This window comes from Vitis riparia, chromosome 2 (assembly GCF_004353265.1).
Source record: "Vitis riparia cultivar Riparia Gloire de Montpellier isolate 1030 chromosome 2, EGFV_Vit.rip_1.0, whole genome shotgun sequence".
NCBI classification, from domain to species: Eukaryota; Viridiplantae; Streptophyta; class Magnoliopsida; order Vitales; family Vitaceae; genus Vitis; species Vitis riparia.
The window spans coordinates 18,228,318-18,247,731 of NC_048432.1; the positions used below are offsets into that span (position 1 = coordinate 18,228,318).

Below are 19,414 nucleotides of genomic sequence, written 5' to 3' on the forward strand. Positions count from 1 at the left end.
AGATCCGGTCGAGGTCCGGTTAAGGTCTGGTTGAGGCCCAACGGTCACTTGCCAAGTATTAAATGTTAACGGCTAGTTAACCGGTCGAACCCCCAACGGCTAGTTTGGCTTTTTTCTTCTATAAAAATGCTCCAATCTTCATTGTTTCAAGAGTTTAACTTTTCCAAATGTTTCTTGATTATATTTAAGCCTTGGAAGAGTATTTTTTAGTGCACCATTATTTCAAAACTTGCATATCTTTAGTGCACCATTCAATCCTAGTTTTTCTTGTATCATTTGAGTTTAAAGTTCTTGTGTTAGGATTTTTGAGAGATCATTCATTTGTAAATCTTTGAGATGAAGTTTCTCAAGTGTGGGGTATCACTTGAGGGGTTGTTCAAGAGTGGGATATCTCTTGAGAAGTGTAATGGGTGCTTGGAGTCAAAAGTCCAAGATGGTGAATTGGAACCATAATCCAATTGTATTGCTTGAAGGCTTGGTTTGGAAGCCTTGAATTAGTGGAACCTCAAGCTCAGGATTAAAGCTAGAGAAGAGTGGATGTAGGCCGGGTTGCGCCGAACCACTATAAACTCTTGTGTTTGCATTCTCTCTTCCCTACTCTTTAATTTATATGCAATTATCTATATATTGATTGTTATATACTTGCATATAAGTGTCTCTTGCATTTACTTGTTTAAATTTGCGAAAAGAAACCATCACCCTATTCACTCTCTCTCTCTCCCCCCCCCCCTCTAGGGTGATTACCATAGGTTGGATTAGCCTCAAATTCCTAATAATTTTTATATATATTTTGTTTTTTTTTTCCAAGGCCTTCCTTCCATCCAATGCACACTGCCTCTTTTTTTTTTTTTTCTTGACCCTAACACTGTTTTTTTTTTTTTTTTCTTCCAGCAACGTGCATACAACCACAATGTCTCAATACAATAAATACAAGTATCTATATCAGCCCTCCAAAGTCCAGAAATCATGTAATTCTTCATATTATTTATTTATTTACCTTTCAATCTAAAGCCTCCACGAACGACTTATTTATTTATTATATAAATCTAAAATTTCTTTTCTTCCTCTGATTTTTTTTTTCATTTTAAATTTATTTATTTATTTTTCTATTCCATTGAAATTTTTGAAATTTTCCTATTTTCATCAATAAATCAACCTATACTTGCAAATTTTCAAACATTTTGATCTAAAAGTTAAATAAACAAACCCTAACCTAGATTTGGATTTTCCAAAAATATCTAATGTGTTTGAAATTAACTAATGAATTTAACATATTAATCTAGGGGTTAGAATCTTACCTATAGAGATCTGTTCTTCAAACCTTGAAATCCAACTCCAATCTTACGTTCTCAGGAACTCTCTGCGAACAAGAATGTGATTCAGAAAAAAATAGGAAGAACAAAATTCTAATTTATACATAGGGTATTATTCGTAAAATTACCTTTTCACCATTCTTCCATTTTATTAAAATAAATAAATAATTAATTAATTACTATTAGCAATTTCCTAAATTATCCCTAAAAAAACTTGGGCGTTACATCCTCCCATCCTTAACAAAAGTTTAGTCCTCTAAACTTGACATACCTGAGTCTTGAAATAATTGAGGATGTTTTTCTCTCATTTCTTCTTCTAACTCCCAAGTGGCCTCTCGAATACTATGATTGCTCCACTAGACCTTTACCAACTTGACAATAACATGTTGTAGTACCTTATCCATCACATCCACAATTTGGACGGGTACCTCTTCATAGGTCAAGTCCTCAGAAATTTGAATAGGCTCCAACTCCACAACATGAGAGGGATCATAAATATATTTTCTCAATGTCGAAACATGGAATACATTATGAATCTTAGATAGACTTGGGGGCAAGGCCAATTTATAAGCCAAAGTGTCTACTCTTTCTAATACCTCAAATGGTCCCACAAAACGAGGATTGAGTTTCCATTTTCTTCTAAATCTCATTATAGACTTCATAGGTGAAACTTTCAAGAAAACATGATCACCCACCTCAAACTCCAAATCTCATCTGCGATTATAAGCATAACTCTTCTGTCTACTTTGTGCTACTTTCAATCTTTCCTTAATTAAAGAGACATTTTCAACAGTCAACTGCACAAGTTCAGGCCCCAAAAGTTTCTTCTCTCCAACATCATCCCAACAAACAGGAGATCAACATCTCCTACCATACAATGCCTCAAAAGGTGTCATCCCAATGTTAGCTTGAAAGCTATTATTATAGGCAAACTCTACTAGGGGCAAATAATCATCCCAATTACCTTTTAGGTCCAAAGCACAAGCTCTCAACAAATCTTCCAAGACTTGAATTACCCTCTCTAATTGACCATCAGTCTGCGGATGAAAAACAGTACTAAAACTCAACTTAGTACCTAATGCTTTCTGTAAACTATGCCAAAATCTGGAAGTGAAACGACGATCTCTGTCAGATACTATAGAAACAGGTACACCATGCATTCTCACAATCTCCTTAATATAAAGAAAAGCAAAATGATCCATAGAAAAATTAACTTTCATAGGTAGAAAATGAGCAGACTTTGTCAATCAATCAACAATCACCCAAATTGCATTATTGCCCCCTAAGGTCCTTGGTAACCCAGTCACAAAATCCATAGAAATATGTTCTCATTTCCACTCGAGAATAGAAAGTGGTTGCAAAAACCCTACTGGTCGTTGATGCTCAACTTTCACTTGTTGACACACCAAAGATTGAGTCACAAATTGTGCAATATCTCACTTCATACCTGACCACCAATAATTTTGTCTCAAATCTTTGTACATCTTTGTCCCTCCTAGGTGGATCACAAGCCTAGAATAATGAGCTTTATCCAAAAGCTCTCTCCTTAAGTCTCCATCATTTGGGACACAAAGTCTAGTCCTAAACCTCAAAATCCCATCATCTGATAAAACAAAGTCAGGCTTACTGCCGTTTTTAACCTCTTCCACAAGTTGCACTAAATTCAAATCATTCTTTTGTAGGGCCTTAATTCTCCAAACTAAGTCTGGTTGCACTTTAAAGTTCGCCACAAGAGCTCCCGAGTCCAAAACTCTTATATGGACTTGCATACTCCTCAAATCTCCCAATAATTGCCTTTGACAACCTCTAATAACTGCTAAGGAGCCAACAGATTTCCTGTTTAAGGTGTCAGCCACAATATTCGCTTTCCCTGGGTGATATTGAATAATGCAGTCATAGTCTTTAAGTAGTTCAATCCACCTCCTCTGTCTCATGTTCAACTCCTTTTAGGAAAATAAATACTTCAAGCTCTTATGATCTATGAATATCTCATAAGTTTCACCAAAAAGAAAATGTCTCCAAATCTTAAGTGCAAAAACCAATACAGCTAACTCCAAATCATGAGTAGGATAATTTTGTTCATAAGACTTCAACTGCCTAGAAGTATAAGCTACAATTTTCCCATGTTGCATAAGAACACAACCCAAACCTTGATGAGAGACATCATTATACACCACAAACCCTCCTGAGCTTGAAGGGATAGTCAAAATAGAGGCTGTCACTAATCTATTCTTTAACTCTTGGAAACCACGTTCACAATCATTAGACCACTCAAACTTAACCTCTTTCTGAGTCAACCGGGTCAAAGGTAGGGCGATCTTAGAGAACCCCTCAATAAACCACCTATAATAACCAACCAATCCTAAGAAACTTCGAATCTCGGTCGCAATATTAGGTTTCCTCCAATTTGACACAACATCTACCTTTCCAGGGTCAATAGAGATGTCATCCTTGGTCACCACATGCCCAAGGAAAGAGACTTTATCTAACCAGAACTCACATTTCTTTAGTTTAGCATACAATTACTTATCTTTGAGAGTCTACAATACAATACTCAAATGGCGTTCATGCTCCTCCCTATTCTTCGAGTACACCAAAATATCATATATAAAAACCACCACAAACTGATCTAGATAGGGCTTGAATACCCTATTCATTAAATCCATAAAAGCAACAGGTAAGTTAGTCAAACCAAAAGGCATAACCAAAAACTCATAATGCCCATATCTAGTTCAAAAAGAAATCTTAGGTACATCTTCACTTCTAACCCTTAACTAATGATAACCAGACCGAAGATCAATTTTAGAGAACACACATGCACCCTGAAGTTGATCAAACAAATCATCAATCCGAGGAATGTTCCTAACCGTCACCTTATTCAACTTTCTATAATCAATGTAGAGTCTCATAGATCCATCTTTTTTCTTTATAGATAAAACAGGAGCTCCCCAAGGTGAAACACTAGGCCTAATGAAGCCTTTATCTAGCAACTCCTAAAGTTGAATCTTCAACTCCTTAAGCTCCATAGGTGCCATCCTATAAGAGGTCTTAGAGATAGGAGCTGTCCTTGGTGCCAAATCAATGGTGAACTCCATCTCCTTCTCTGGTGGCAAGCCAGGTAGATCCTCTGGAAAGACATCAAGATAGTCCTTTACAATGGGTATGTCTTCCAACTTTAAATCATGTTCCTTATTCACAACGTAAGCTAAAAAGCCTTGACAACCTTTTATGAGCAAAGAACTAGCTCGCAAGGCTGAGATCATGCGCAGTGGTTTGTCCACATGCTTCCCCTCAAAACTAAAATCAGGCTGACCAGGAATGCTAAACGTCACTCTTTTCCCAAAACAATCAACAGATGCATGGTATGAAGCTAACCAATCCATCCCCAAAATCACATCAAAATCCTGGAGCTCAAGAAGCACTGAATCAACTATCATCTCTCTATACCCAATCATCACACAACAATCTCTAAGTATTTTATTAACCACAACAAAATCTCCCAAAGGAGTAGCAACAAATAAATCAAAGTTCATGTTATCAATCGGTATACCCAACAAACCAGCAAAAGATACAGAAACAAAAGAGTGCGTTGAACCAGGATCAATTAAGGTTCTAGCAAATAAGGTGTGAATTCGAAGAGTACCTATCACTACATCAGACGTAGCCTGAGCATCTCTATGAGTCATAGAAAATACCCGCCCTTGAGCCCTGGGCTTCTATCTATCCTTTTTATTATCCTCCTTAAGCTTTCCAAATACAAACTTCCTACTCTCTGGACAATCCAGAACCATATGTCCCTATTTTCCACAACCAAAGCAAGCTTCTGTCTCTCTATAGCATGGTCTACCTCCATGCTTCTTGCCACAAGTAAGACAAATCCCATCTAAATTTTGTGCTATTTTTCCTTTATTCTGATTTCTACTTGGAGCAGACCTTTTATGTGTTTGGTTACCATGAATACCATCATTTCTATTTCTCTTCCTTTGTTGTTCCCTATACTGGTGAAGCTCTTCATTATCCTTCTCTGCAATAAGGGCTTTGTCTACCACCTCTGAATAAACACTAAGCTTCAGAATTGATATCTTATTCTTCAGATAAGGTTTTAGTCCATCTTGAAACTTTACTGTTTTTTCCTCCTCTGTAGCAATCAACTGTGGGGAAAAATGTGATAGTTCGGTAAACTTAGCCTCATATAGGCCACAGTCAAATTCCTCTTTTCCAAACAGACAAACTCTCCCACTTTTTGTCGTTGAACACTGTCAGGAAAGTACTTCTTATAAAAAGCCTCCCTAAACTGACTCCAAACAATAGGTCACTGATCCTCCAAAAGCCTCTTAGTTATGAGCCACCAATGGTCTACCTCTTTGTCTAGCATAAATGCTACATAAGAGGCTTTTTGCTCCTCAGAACAATCAATAACATCAAAGAATTTCTCTATCTTCATAATCCAAGCCTCTGCCTTTGTTGGATCTGAAATACCAGAAAAATAAAGGGGACCAAACTTCTTAAAGTCGTCAAAGGAACTACCCCTAGTAGATGAGGATTGTCCTTGACCATTACTTCCAATAGCTCTAGCTTGACGCTCAACCAAGCCAGCCAAAGTCCCTAAATATCTATAAAGCCCTTCAGTACTCATAGAGGGCAAAGCCTCAGGTAGAGGAGGTATATTATCATTAGCCTGACTATTTTGGGAAAATGCAGGTCTCCTTGGTGGTATGGTGTCTTATAAAGCAGCAGGTATAACTAAATTAGTCACTAAGAAGTCAAATAAGCAAATCAGAATTGTAAGGAATAAAAGGAATCAGACTAGATGAAGTTGAAACTTAAACTAATGCGTCACTCATCTATTCCCAAAGGTAAACTAAACAAGTTCCCATCAAGATCACAACCTATTGCTCTGATACCACTCTGTCACGCCCCAAGACCCACTCCAAGGGCGTGACGGTCATTTCACACCTCAAACACGAAGGTTTAAAGTGTAACCTAACCCAAACAATCAAATTGTAATTGGAAGTAACCAATTACCAAATACTTGTTCAGAGTAGCGGAACAAAATTCTAAAATCTTCAAACTTAACTTTAAAACTAAGCATCCATCAACCAAAATCCATTATCTAAATAGATTGCAAACTTAACAAATTAAGTGCTAACAAATTTTCATAATCTCCAAATCTCAACTTCAAGCTATCATAAAAAAATTGTAAGTTCAAATCTAAATAGCTTCCAAAAACCAAATAATCCAAATGAACATAACTTATAAGCTAACAATGTCCAAAATTAACTTACTAAGCAAAAAAAAAAAAAAAAAAAAAAAAAAAAAAAAAAAAATCCTAATGATGACCATTCCCCGACCTAGCCATCACTCCTCACTCGAACTAAGGATACCTGAAAAATTATCAACAAAAGAATGAGTTCAAAGCCCAATAAGGAACATTAATGCAATCCATGGATCAAACATTTCAAAATCACTTGCAAAATAAGGAACATTATAACTAATTATTTTCATAAACCTTTGAGTCAATTTTGCCAATACATTCAAAACTTTTAACTGTATACTTTCAATTCTGATTCAAACATTTTCATATCAAATTCAATCACAACATTCAAATAATTTATTTTCTCTGGTCATCAAACATCAAATAGTGCCCAGTTAAGTGAGACTTTTCAAATAGGTGGCTAGCCTCAAATTGTTCCTTTAAGGTGGACGGAACCAAATACTACTAGTACTAATAAACTCTAACCAGACCCCTACAAGTCGGGGTCCAAATCAATTACATTCTCTACCAAGAAATGTAAAAGTCAACTATTATATCCTATTGACAAGGGCCAAATAAATCAGAGCCAAACACTTATTTCAATTATTCGAATTTACAAAACATAATATCTCCACATTTCTCTATTGTAAACAAAATATAAAGTTCTAACATACTCTTCATACAAAACACAGTTGATCCATGCATAAAACGAATATTAATTCAAAATATTTCCAAAGATGTATATAAAAATTTGTTTCAAAAATAATAATAATAACTGCATTAATTTCTCTTACCTCAAAAGAAGTCCTCGAAAACTTGGGAGAAAAATAATTCTGGAAAATCTACTCTTCATCTAATATAACATAAGAAAAATAACTATTACTATTTATCTTTCATTTAACTAAATTATTCCTTATTTAAATAAAATTAACAAATTCCCAATTTGTTTCTAATAACACATTACTAATTTAATTAAATTGCAATTTTATTTCTTTATAAAAATTCTATATAATTTTTTTTTTTACTAAATCTCTCATTCTATTTATTACAATAAACCATTATTACTATTATCTTATTTATTAATTTAAAACTAAATATTATTATTTTATTAATTATCAAATTTAATAGCCACTCAAACCATTACCCACTTGTCTCGGTACAAACAAAACCAATAAAGCAAAACAGGTACTTCCCATTGCTATCATCATTATTATGATGATTCATTATTTATTTTTATGTATATTTTGTTTTTTTTTTTTTCCAAGGCCTTCCTTCCATCCAATGCACACTGCCTTTTTTTTTTTTTTTTTTTTTTTCCTTCTTAATCTTGACACGGTTCTTTTTTTTTTTTTTTTTTTTCATCCAGCAACGTGCACACAACTACAATGTCTCAATACAATAAATACAAGTATCTATATCAGCCCTCCAAAGTCCAGAAATCATGTAATTCTTCCTATTATTTATTTATTTTCCTTTCAGTCTAAAGTCTCCCCAAACAAATTATTTATTTATTATATAAATCTAAAATTTCTTTTCTTCCTCTAATTTTTTTTTCATTTTAAATTTTTTATTTATTTTTCTATTCCATTGAAATTTTTGAAATTTTCCTATCTTCGTCAACAAATCAACCTATACTTGCAAATTTTCAAACATTTTGTTCTAAAAGTTAAATAAACAAACCTTAACCTAGATTTGGATGTTCCAAAAAATATCTAATGTGTTTGAAATTAACTATTGAATTTAAAATATTAATCTAGGGGTTAGAATCTTACCTATAAAGATCTGTTCTTCAAACTCTGAAATCTAACTCTCAGAAAAGAAAAGAACAGAAAGAATAAAATTCTAATTTATACATAGGGTATTGTAGACCCATTTTCAAGAGCCGGGGACTTTAGTTTTTTTAATAATAACATTGGAAGAGTGTCTCCTTATCACTAGCAGCTGGCAGCACCCTAGGCAAGTGGGGGGACCCCTTCCCGACAGAGGAGACGAGCTGCATAAAGGGGCAGAGACGTCGGCCGTGCTAGTGGTCAGAGAGCCCATCCTTGCTGACGAGGGGAGCAGTGGAGCCGAGGATGGCTTGCTAAAGAAGATACAAACAAAAGGCCGGGTTTTTGAGGAAGACGAGAAGGAGTTTTGAACGGAGGAAAAAGGGTCTTTATAGAGAAAACGAAGAGCAAAGGAACAGAGGATGAACTCTTGGGTTTTCTGAATTGTTTTTATTGAGAAGGAGTACACCCGGGTGAGAGCATTGTGGGTTTTCCATTCCTATTTTCTATTTACATTATTCTTCATGCATTCTCCTGGTTGTCTTTATCTTTCATTCACTACTTGGATGCAATGATTCTGTTGCTCTCTTATGTTTTTGTTCTTTGTGATTTCATTTAAGGATATTATGCATATGGAAGCATCTGAATCATATTTACATTCTCTGTCATTCCCCTGTTCGTAGCCCATGGATTCCCATTTGAAATGAGGCTCAATATATTTGTTATTTGGTATTTCTCGTTCGTTTCTTGGGATTTACCGTGTTTTACCCTCTGCTATTTCTATTTCCATACATTCTTTTCTCTTTAAATGTGTGAATCACCTGTTGGGGCTGCCTGAGGTTTGAGAAGAAATGGTATATGAAGCTACTTGTCATCGGTACTCTTAGGCATAAGAAGCTCGTCATTCTTTGCAAACATAAGAAGTACAGGCTGGAACTATGGAGGCCACAGGTTCCACATGGTAAAAAGTGGGTTCGCTGAGGAATTGAGAAAGAAATAAAGCAAGCAAAGCTGCCCTCGAACGACAAGCCGCCGACGGCGAAGCGCCTTCGCCATCACCAGAACAGTGATTTCACCATGCCCTCCTCTCTGCACTACGTACCTTTCATGCTCCACCCTACCCATACCTTATTTCTCTCATCATGCATGACCCCCAAAAGTCGTCCATAGCCTTCCTTAAAGTTCCAAATTCACCCATCCATGTGCATGAGAACCATGCAAACCCGGCCACCCTTCCAAAGCCATTCTTTCATACCTATCAAAACCCATCATCATACCCACCACCAATACCTGTTTCTCTCACTAACCTGCTCATTACTACCCTCCATACCCACCATCTCCAACTCATGCCTTTCTCACCCATTTGTTTCCATATCCATCCTACATGCATCCATGCAAACCCTCCACGTCCTTAAATTCAGCCCCACATGCATGGCCATCTCCCATGATGCCCTCGTGAATACCCGTTCTCTATACCCATATGTGTTATCAATTCCATTGATACCCATCTCACTTTTCATCCACCACACTTTCTCTCTCTCTCTACACCGAATCCACTTCCCTTCACTTTCTTTTCCATTACCTTTTCCCTTTCTTCACCACATCAAATATTCATTCCCCCACTACCCTCCTTCGTGTTCTCTCTCATCAAACCTCATGCCTTGGGTGTTCTTGTTATTGACATAGATCCGACATGGTGAATGCTATTGGTCAGTTGAAGGAATTTGAGGGAAAGAAGCTGGTCTCAGCAACCAAAGAGGGCAGAGAAGGTGGTTGTATCTGACCGGGTGGTGGATTCTCCTTGCTGTTTGATGACAGGAGAGTATGGGTGGACTGCTAACATGGAGAGAATCATGAAGGCCCAGGCGCTTAGAGACTCTAGCACGGCTGGATGCGACCCCATCTCCATCTCTGCCAGATGAGAGTAGGGCAGAGAAGACCACGTGCGTGAGGCAAAGGGTAGAAATGGATAAGAGGCATAAAATGGGCTACAGCAATGCATGGACTGGTTGATAAAAGAAAAGAGAAATGGGTTTATTGACACGTGAAGGAACTATGCATTTTAAAATCTTTCCTTTTTCTTTTAAAAAAAAAAAACTCTCCCTGATTGTCTTGCATATTCCCAAACTATCCTTAAAAATCCCCTAAGATTTTGAAGCTCTAAATTTATTCACTTATTCATGTTTTATTTATTTATTTATTTATTTATTTTTCTTATTCACTTCAAATTCTTGAAACTCAATCTTTAAATTTAATCCTTCAAAGTTCTATCCTCAAAATAACTTTTTTTAAGATTCTAATTTTAACTTTAATTCTCCAAGAATCCAAATTTTTAAATTTAATTTTCCGAAAATCCCACATTTCCGAATTTAATTTTAGACCTTGCATATTATTACTATTATTTTGTATTTACTTATTCATTTTTTTTAAATAACAATAATAATAATAATAAATTTCAATCATTTAAACTCAAATTTTCAATTTTTAATTTTTAATTTCATAGATCTCACTATTCACTTTCATCCGTTCCAATATCGTTTTGATTAATTAGCAGCGTTATTCCATACTTGTCTATTTATTTCTCTTAAAAAAATCTCAATCTATCTAGTCTAATCCTTCAAAAAAAAAATCTCATGTCTTAATTTAATTCTTCAAATATTCATTTAAATCTTATTTTCATCAATTAGAATTTTAATCTCGTATTTATTTAGTTATTTAAAGTCCAATCTTCCAAAAATCTCAATTTAACTTTCAACCTTAGAAATTCTATTATTCGCCTTAATGTTATTTTCGTTAACTAGAATTCTTATCCCCTATCCTTTTATTCATTCAAAAATTCAACGTCCTAACTTAATTTTCAATCTTAAAATTCCATTGCTCCTTTTCTATTCGTTTAAAATATTGTTTCCGTTAATTAGCATTATTATTCCATATTATCTGTTTATTCTAATCGTTAAAGTTTAATTCATCGGAATCCGACTTCCAAATCTAATTTCCAATCTCAAAAACTCCACCGTCCATATATCTCCGTTTAATGATTATTCTCGTTATTAATGTTATCCCATCCACTTACTTATTTAGTTATTCATATACCAAAGATCTCATTTCTAAATAAATTCTTAAGTTTTCAATCTTTAAATTCACATCTTCAAATCTCTAAAATTCCATCTTTCGTAATTATTTACCTAAACTTTATTATTTCACCATCGTTATTTCATTCCTTTATTTATTCACTCATCCGCTTATCCCCTCATTTAAAATCTCGAACTCTCAAATCATTTTCAAGTTTCCAACCTCGTTCAAATTTAATTTCTAAAAATTCTCATTCTCACATTTAATTCCTGAAAGTCTGATCTTCAAATAAACTCTAAAATCCTAATTTTCTTTAAATAACCTTCGAGACTCCAATTTTTCAAATGAATTTCAAAAAATCCGATTTACTCTCAAATAGCTTTAATTCCATTCTGGTCTTCAAACAATCTTCTGCTCCTCTTGATTTTAATAAGCGTGAACGAATTTTCCGTAATTCCGAATAACAGAATTTATGGGATTAATTCATGTAAAATAAACGGGCTTTGGTGGGGCCCCCACATATGTGACTGATCGATTGATTGGCTAATAGATCGATTTGATTATGATACATGATTGATTTATCTTGCTCTCTGACATGCATGCTAGAAATTATCCCTAAATTGTGCACTAACCTCTCTATTGATAGCGCATGGCGGATCGTGGCCCAGGTACGCATCCCTCCCCACTCTGGTCATTTTCGGTATGCATGTTTAGATTCTCACGTGTGCATGATCACTCTGAGTATTCATTGATTTCTTCATCAATTGCCATGATTGCTTCATTTTATTAGTAGAGACCCGACTTTAGGGACTTAAAGGGGTGCTACGGTCTGTACCGTACCTTCCCGATAAGTAACCTGACTTCCGAACCCGATCCGGTTTTTCACAGACCACCTTTTCCAAAATAAGGAGTTACACTTAGGGTTTTTTTTTCTTATTTTGTTTACCCTTTTAAAAAATAAAACAAAAATAAGTGGCGACTCCAAGTCATTTTTCCTAATCAATAAAATCAATTTTTCAAATAAAAATCGAGCTCGCCATTCGAGTGGAAAACGCATAAGCCGAAATGCGGGGTCCACAGGTATTATTCGTAAAATTACCTTTTCACCCTTCTTCTATTTTATTAAAATAAATAAATAATTAATTAATTATTAGTAATTTCCTAAATTACCCCTAAAAAAACTTGGGGGTTACAATTATAGAGCTCAAAGAGAAGCCTAAAGATATCATGTACATATTTCAAAAATGGTTTTGAAGGAGATTTGATTTTCCTATCACGAATGCACTTTCGGAAAAAAGACAGGAAAGGTTGTGACTGCACTGACTGGTAAAGGAAAAGATGAAGCCAAACTTGAAGAGGTAGAAAAAGTAGGGGAAAAAAAAGAACGGGCTTGTTTTTCAAGAAGATTTAGAAAACATGTTTGACAGATGTTTTTTATTTATTATTATTATTATTAAAAAAAAAAAAAAGGTTTTATATGCCAAAACAAGTGATTTTATCACCTGTCAGGTGTTTGTTTGAGACACATTACAAATAAATAGGCTTTATTAAAAATTATTTGTAATGTTTATTTATTTATTTATTTTGTTTAAACAAGTTTGTCAGACAAGTGATTTATCAAAATTTTAAAAATTGCTTTCTACAATTACTGTCAAGACCTGAAGTCAATTTTTTTTTTTAAAAAAAATCCCTTTGGAAATTGATATTAAAATAGTTTGGCTTGAAAAGTATAAGGAAAGGAATTTTATTTTATTTTTATGTTTGATTTATCATGAAAACTATAAAAGTTATAAATTATTTAATTATTATATATGGGAGGAAAATAACTTAAATAAGTTTAAAGAAATATATAAAAATAATTAATTTACTTTAATTTATATATATATTTCCTTGTATTTTTCAAAACTAGCCCCTACGCTTTGCTGAAAAATATGCTAGAAAACTATTTATAATATTTGAGTTCTCAAACATAAAAAACTAACATTCTTTTTAACAACTATTTTGGAAAACTAATATTTGAGAAAAATGTTGCTAAGCATATGCCTTAGATTTTCTTATTTTGGTTTCTTATAGAAATAAAATCATCTATGCATTTTTTTTAATACTTCTTATATATATATATATATATATATATAGAAGAAAAAAATAGAAAAATAAATTTTAAAAAGTATGCAAGAAAATTCCCGTAATTAAACATACTTTTTTACTTTTCTATTTTATTTATTTTTTATTTATTTTAAGGGTTTGGGCCCTCCCAGCCTTTAACTTTTACTTTTCAGGTGAATGAGCAATGATTGATTTTATGTTTGTGAAAATGTTACTTACATATATTTTTCATATTTTTAAATATTTTAATTAAATAAAAATATAAGTATCATGAATTCTTGCACAATGCTTGTTTACCTTATAACTTAAGAATATTCAAAATTCCCTGATTTTAAATGATACTCTTTTTTTATTTATTAGAAATTAATTAGTTAAAAGAGATGAAATAATTTTTATATTTATAAATTTAAATTTTAAATATTTTTATTTAAAAAATAATTTATTTTTAACAAAAATGTTCTTAATTATTTCAAGTATTTATTAAAAGAAATTGTTATTTTTACGATAAAAAATAAGGGTAATTTTATAAAAAAAAAATCAAGAAAAAATGGTTAAAAGGTTAAATTTTTATAATTGAGTTTTTAATATTCCTTTTAATAAAATAACCCTTCTCATTAAGACCCACATACTTTAATTTTCATTATTCTTTTCTAATTCTATTTAATTGTGTTCATTCATTTGTTCGACAAAGGTCAATTTATATATAATAATCACATTATTATGGGTATGATTGGGTATGGTTTAACGGTAAAAGTTTGAATTAATTCCCTAACATTTGTTTTTCTTCTCTATCTTTTCTTTATTTATTTATTTTCTTTAGAATAGCTTTCACAGATAATTTGAAAAAAATAAAAATAAAAATTGGCGTTTTTCTTCTCAATCTTTCCTTTATTTTTTTTTCTTTAAAAAAGCTTTCACAAGTAATTTGAAAAAAAAATAGAAAATTGGAAAATGTAGACCATAGTATTAGAATTCTATTTAAAATAACTTTAAAAATTGTTTTTAACTTTTAAAGATTATTTTGACTTTGAATTTAACACACATGTTGTAATTATTATCGTTATTATTATTATAATAGCAAAAATGACAAATCGAGGAGTTGATGGATGGAGTTCCAATTATGAATCAATTAGTTATTATTTTATGTGAAAATAGCAAAAATGGAAATATGGATTGTAACTATTTTTTAAAATAGTTTTTTTGAAAACTGTTTCGAAAAATAAAAATGTTTTTGAAAATTTGAAATATTTTTTAACCTATTTTTAATATTTTTAAATATGTTTTAAATATATATATATATATATATATATATATTGGTAAATTTCATTTTTCTATTTCCATGGGTGGACCCACCACCTTATGAGTTATGAGTGGTGGAACTATAGAAGCCTAGATCCTTTTTCCAAAAGAAGCTGTCCCACCAAGTGCCCTCATAATCAAAAACCAAAATAAATAAAGGAATTTGAGAAAAAATAAATAAATAAAGGAAAGAAAAAAATAAAAAATAAGACAGAAAAAAGGAAACTGGCAATCACTTTCAAACCTTTGTCCCCAAGACACCTCCTTTCGCTTTCTCTTTTCCTGCCCTTTTCCGGTTTTCCCCCTTATATGGCCCACATCCCGGCATCCAAACGCTCCAATTATTAACCCCTTACTCTTACTCTTATCTATCTTCTCAGTCCCCTCTCTCTGCTCAGTCGAGCAGCTCAGCAATGGTCAAACCACAGAGGCCACCCTCTGGCCGTACGAATCTAGCTTCATGCGTTGTGGCCACAATATTCTTGATTTTCATCATCATCGTTGTGTTGATCGTCTTCTTCTCTGTGTTCAAGCCCAAAGAACCCATAATTTCAGTGAATGCAGTGCAGCTTCCGAGCTTCGCAATCTCCAATGGCACCGTCAACTTCACATTCTCGCAGTACGTGTCGGTGAAGAACCCTAACAAGGCGGAGTTCTCGCATTACGACAGCACGCTTCAGCTGCTCTACGGTGGGAATCAAGTGGGCTTCATGTTCATTCCCGCCGGGAAGATCGGCTCCGGCCGGACCCAGTACATGGCTGCCACCTTCGCGGTGGAGTCCTTCCCATTGGGGGCGGTGCCGGAGTCCGTGGGACCCACGATCACCGACGGCCTCGGAGGGTTCAGAATCGGACCCAATTTGGAGATTGAGTCGAGGATGGAAATGGCGGGTAGGGTTAGGGTTCTGCACTTCTTCACGCACCATGTGGATGCCAGAGCTGTTTGTAGGGTTTCCATTGCTGTGAGTGATGGATCTGTTTTAGGGTTTCACTGCTAGTTTAATTTTTATTTTATTTTATTTTTTGTGATTTGGGTGTGGAATTCTGATGCCCAATTTGGATCCACAAGTGTAAAAATTAATTTTTGAATTAATTATTAATGTTGTGTTCCATTTTTTTTTCCCAAACTGAGATTCACTTTCTACCCTCACATGCATTTTGAGCATTGAAGCTCATCCATTTGGGTACTTGGAAAAAGACACCAAAAGTTTTCAAAAGCATTCAAAAAGCCATGAATTCAGATACATAATTAGACGCCGCGGTGGAAAAGTACAATTAAAAAAATAATTTTTTTAAAAAGGCGGGGTTTAATTTCATGTGTCATGGTCCAAAACGACACCGTTTAGTGGAGAGTGGAAGGCAATGGAATCTGGATCATGTGGGATCTGACACGAGGTGGAACATGGCGTCTGTCTTCTTCAATGTCCATCTTCTTCCTCTTCACTCCCGCTGTGTGTGTGGGGATCTTGAGTGGAGATGGGGCCAATGCCCTTGGGATTGGGGCTAGCTTTATTGACTTGGTGGGAATGGGAAAGCTCCATTTGAGACTTTTTACACTCTAATTTACCCCCACTACTTGGCCTCACTTATTTCATTTCACACTCTACCATTCTCCCTAAGAAACACCCATTGGTGAAGAGGGTATTTTTTTTTTTTTTTTTTTGGCATATTTGTAAATAGAAGAAGAGGAGTTAAAATCCTAAAATTGGTTCGTCTTCCTTGAAGAAACACATGTGACCTTGTGTGTTATTTAGGGGTGACGTTTCAAATAGGTGAGACAAGTTTGAAAATTTTGTGGGGTTCGATGAAATCAAAATGGACGACGACATCTATACTTGAAAGTGTGGTCCTAATGTGTTGTTACATGATGGATATTTGTGCTAAGCAGGTGGTGGTGGTGACATGACATCGGAGTCCATTAACATTATGCAACTCAATTGAATGGGCTTTGATTTTGTGCAAGTACAACAAATTTAAAATATTTTATTAAAAAAATAATTATAAATCATTGGAATTTATGTCAAATTGAGTTCTACATGGAACCCATCCTTTCAAAATATAAGTTTATCATATATATATATACTTTTTAAATGGGTTTAATATAAGAAAAATGCACAAATTGTTATGCTATATAAGTTGCTCCTAAATTCCTAATGGATGTGACTTCAAGTGATGAAATCGAAAAAGCATCATTCAGTACCTTAATCAAACTTGAAAGAGTTAATTTCATTCACTTGTGATTTTGATTAAATATACTTAATCTTCATTAATTTAAAATTTCATTAAATATTTTTATTTATTTTTTTATATGATATTCTCATTTATCTCCCCTCTAATTTAAAATAAGAGAAGTATTGAAGGAATTTTCAAACTAATAAAAGCTAATTATATTTAGCTAAAATGGTGAGTAAAATTAATCCAACCTAAAAAATAAACTTATTTTCTTTGAAAGAGAAGTTTAGAGTTTGTTTGATGTCTATTTTCAAAATAATTCTGAAAAATAGTTTTTAAAAACCATTTTTTACCTTTTTTTTATAATAAAAATACATTTGAAAACCTAAAATGTTTTTAACTTATTTTTAATATTTTTAAATATATTTTAAAAATAAATTTTTTATCCGATGTTTTTTTAAATTATTCTATATATTTATGTAATTATTTCTTAAATCACTCATCAAAACATAATAAAAAAAATAATTAAAAGATATTATCTAAAAACAATTTGTTTTTTATTATTTTGTTTTTAAAAATAAAAAATAAAATACAATTTTTAGTTACTAAATATATTTTTCATGTTTTTTTGTTCTAAAAAATAAAAAATAATTCTAAAAGAACAGCTTCAAACCTATTAAAATTAATAGGAGAGAGTAATAACTAATCAAAAGCGTTATATTTTTATATTTATTTTTAAATAATTTTTTAGAAAAATCCCAACAATATCCGCCCTAAACAGCGGGTCATGACAAGATATAAAAGTCAATTTCTAATAAAAAAAATTTAAGAGGTTAACTTTTTCCAAAGTTTTAATCGATCAATGTCACTCTCTAGAACAGATCAGAGTCTATGAAAATGGAGCTCTTAGAGCCTGAGGAATGATTCCTGACTCACTGTAGACTGAATTTTCTCATCCACCCACCCTACCTACCTTTCAGGTTTTTCTTCCCTTTTTTTTTTTTTTTTTTGGGTATCAGTAAAAAAAATGTCATATGATATGATAAGCAAATTTTATTTCTCTGTGTTTTAGATTAAGTAGTATTCAATTTTTTTTTTTATCATCCCTACATTATTTTGATATCATTTTTTATTTTATTTTAATTTTACTTTTTTATATCCTGATTTAATTTTTTTATATTTTTATTTACATTATATTTTTTTATTAAATAAAAAAATAAAATATTTGACTTTTTCTATTAAGTCAAAAATAAAAAGTTGATATTTAACCAATATAATTAAATTAAACCTATTAATAAGTTAGATAGAAAAAGTCAAATTCTCAATTAAAAAACAAATAGCTCATATATATTCTTTGTAAGAATATGTACTCTTATAAAGTTAGAAAATCATTTTTTGAAAAAAATGATTTTAAGAGTGTTATATTTTTTAAAATATTTTATAAAATGGTGTTTTTAAAAATATTTTTTAAAACTAATATTATTTAAATCAAAAATCCCCAAATGGGTATAGAATTATCCTACTTTTTTAGATGAAGCTACAAAACCCAATTAGATGGTACTAACTGCAAACTGTGATTATTCCTCTTGTTTGCAGAAAGAGAGTATTTGAAACTAAATTATTCCACATGGCCTATAGGATTCTGGGAACAAGATGAATATCCTATATGTAATCCACTTTTAGTAAACTATAAAATAATATTTGGGATTTTGGTATGAAAAGGCAGAAGATTCAGCAAGCAAAGCAAATAGGTTTTGTAGTTGTTGAAAAGCAAGTGGAAGTGGGGTGTTGGTGGCAACAGGCAAAAGTGCTTTTGTTGATTGGTGGGGTAAGCGTAGAGGAAAAAGTATAGAAAAGCATTCAGCTTATGAGCTGTTTAGATTCCTAGTTTTAAGCACTTTTGCAACATCATCTCAACCAATATTGAACAAGCAAACCATTTCTCCTAGAGGATAAGAGTCTGTTCCTTAGCCTCACACCTCTAAAATACAAGAGAGAGAGAGAAAAAATCTCAAATTCAGACCTCTAGTCCATTGCTAAATGAAATGAATCACACCAAAAGGGCTTTGGAGATTGAAACTATAGACCATTGAATTACAATAGGATGCCATATATGAAAAATAGTTTTTGGCTCACTCTTGGAGAGAGCATTATATACTTACGTAAAAGACAAAATTTCCCAAAATATTCTTCATATTTTTAATTATTTCCGCTAAAAAAACGTTGAAAAACATTTCAAATTTGAACAAATTCTAAAAAAAAAAAGAAAAAACAAAGAAAGAAAGAAAGAAAGAAAACAGTTCAGTCAAAAATTTGTCAAACATGCTTCATAAGTTAAAGAACTGTTTTCTGTTCTTTACAGCAAAAATGCAATTCTACCAATCTCCAATCTGAAAGCTACAAGAAATAGGGTACTAGTACTCCTTTAA

The 19,414-nt window shown here is 32.8% G+C and overlaps 1 protein-coding gene across 1 annotated transcript; it reads left to right on the forward strand.

The window, feature by feature from the left end:
* The first annotated feature begins 15,140 nt into the window (after positions 1-15,140).
* Positions 15,141-15,940, forward strand: LOC117904134. Its single transcript, XM_034816652.1, has one exon. It carries the CDS (start codon positions 15,227-15,229, stop codon positions 15,809-15,811), a length of 585 nt encoding a protein of 194 aa, XP_034672543.1. The 5' UTR covers positions 15,141-15,226; the 3' UTR covers positions 15,812-15,940.
* Positions 15,941-19,414: the final 3,474 nt, after the last annotated feature.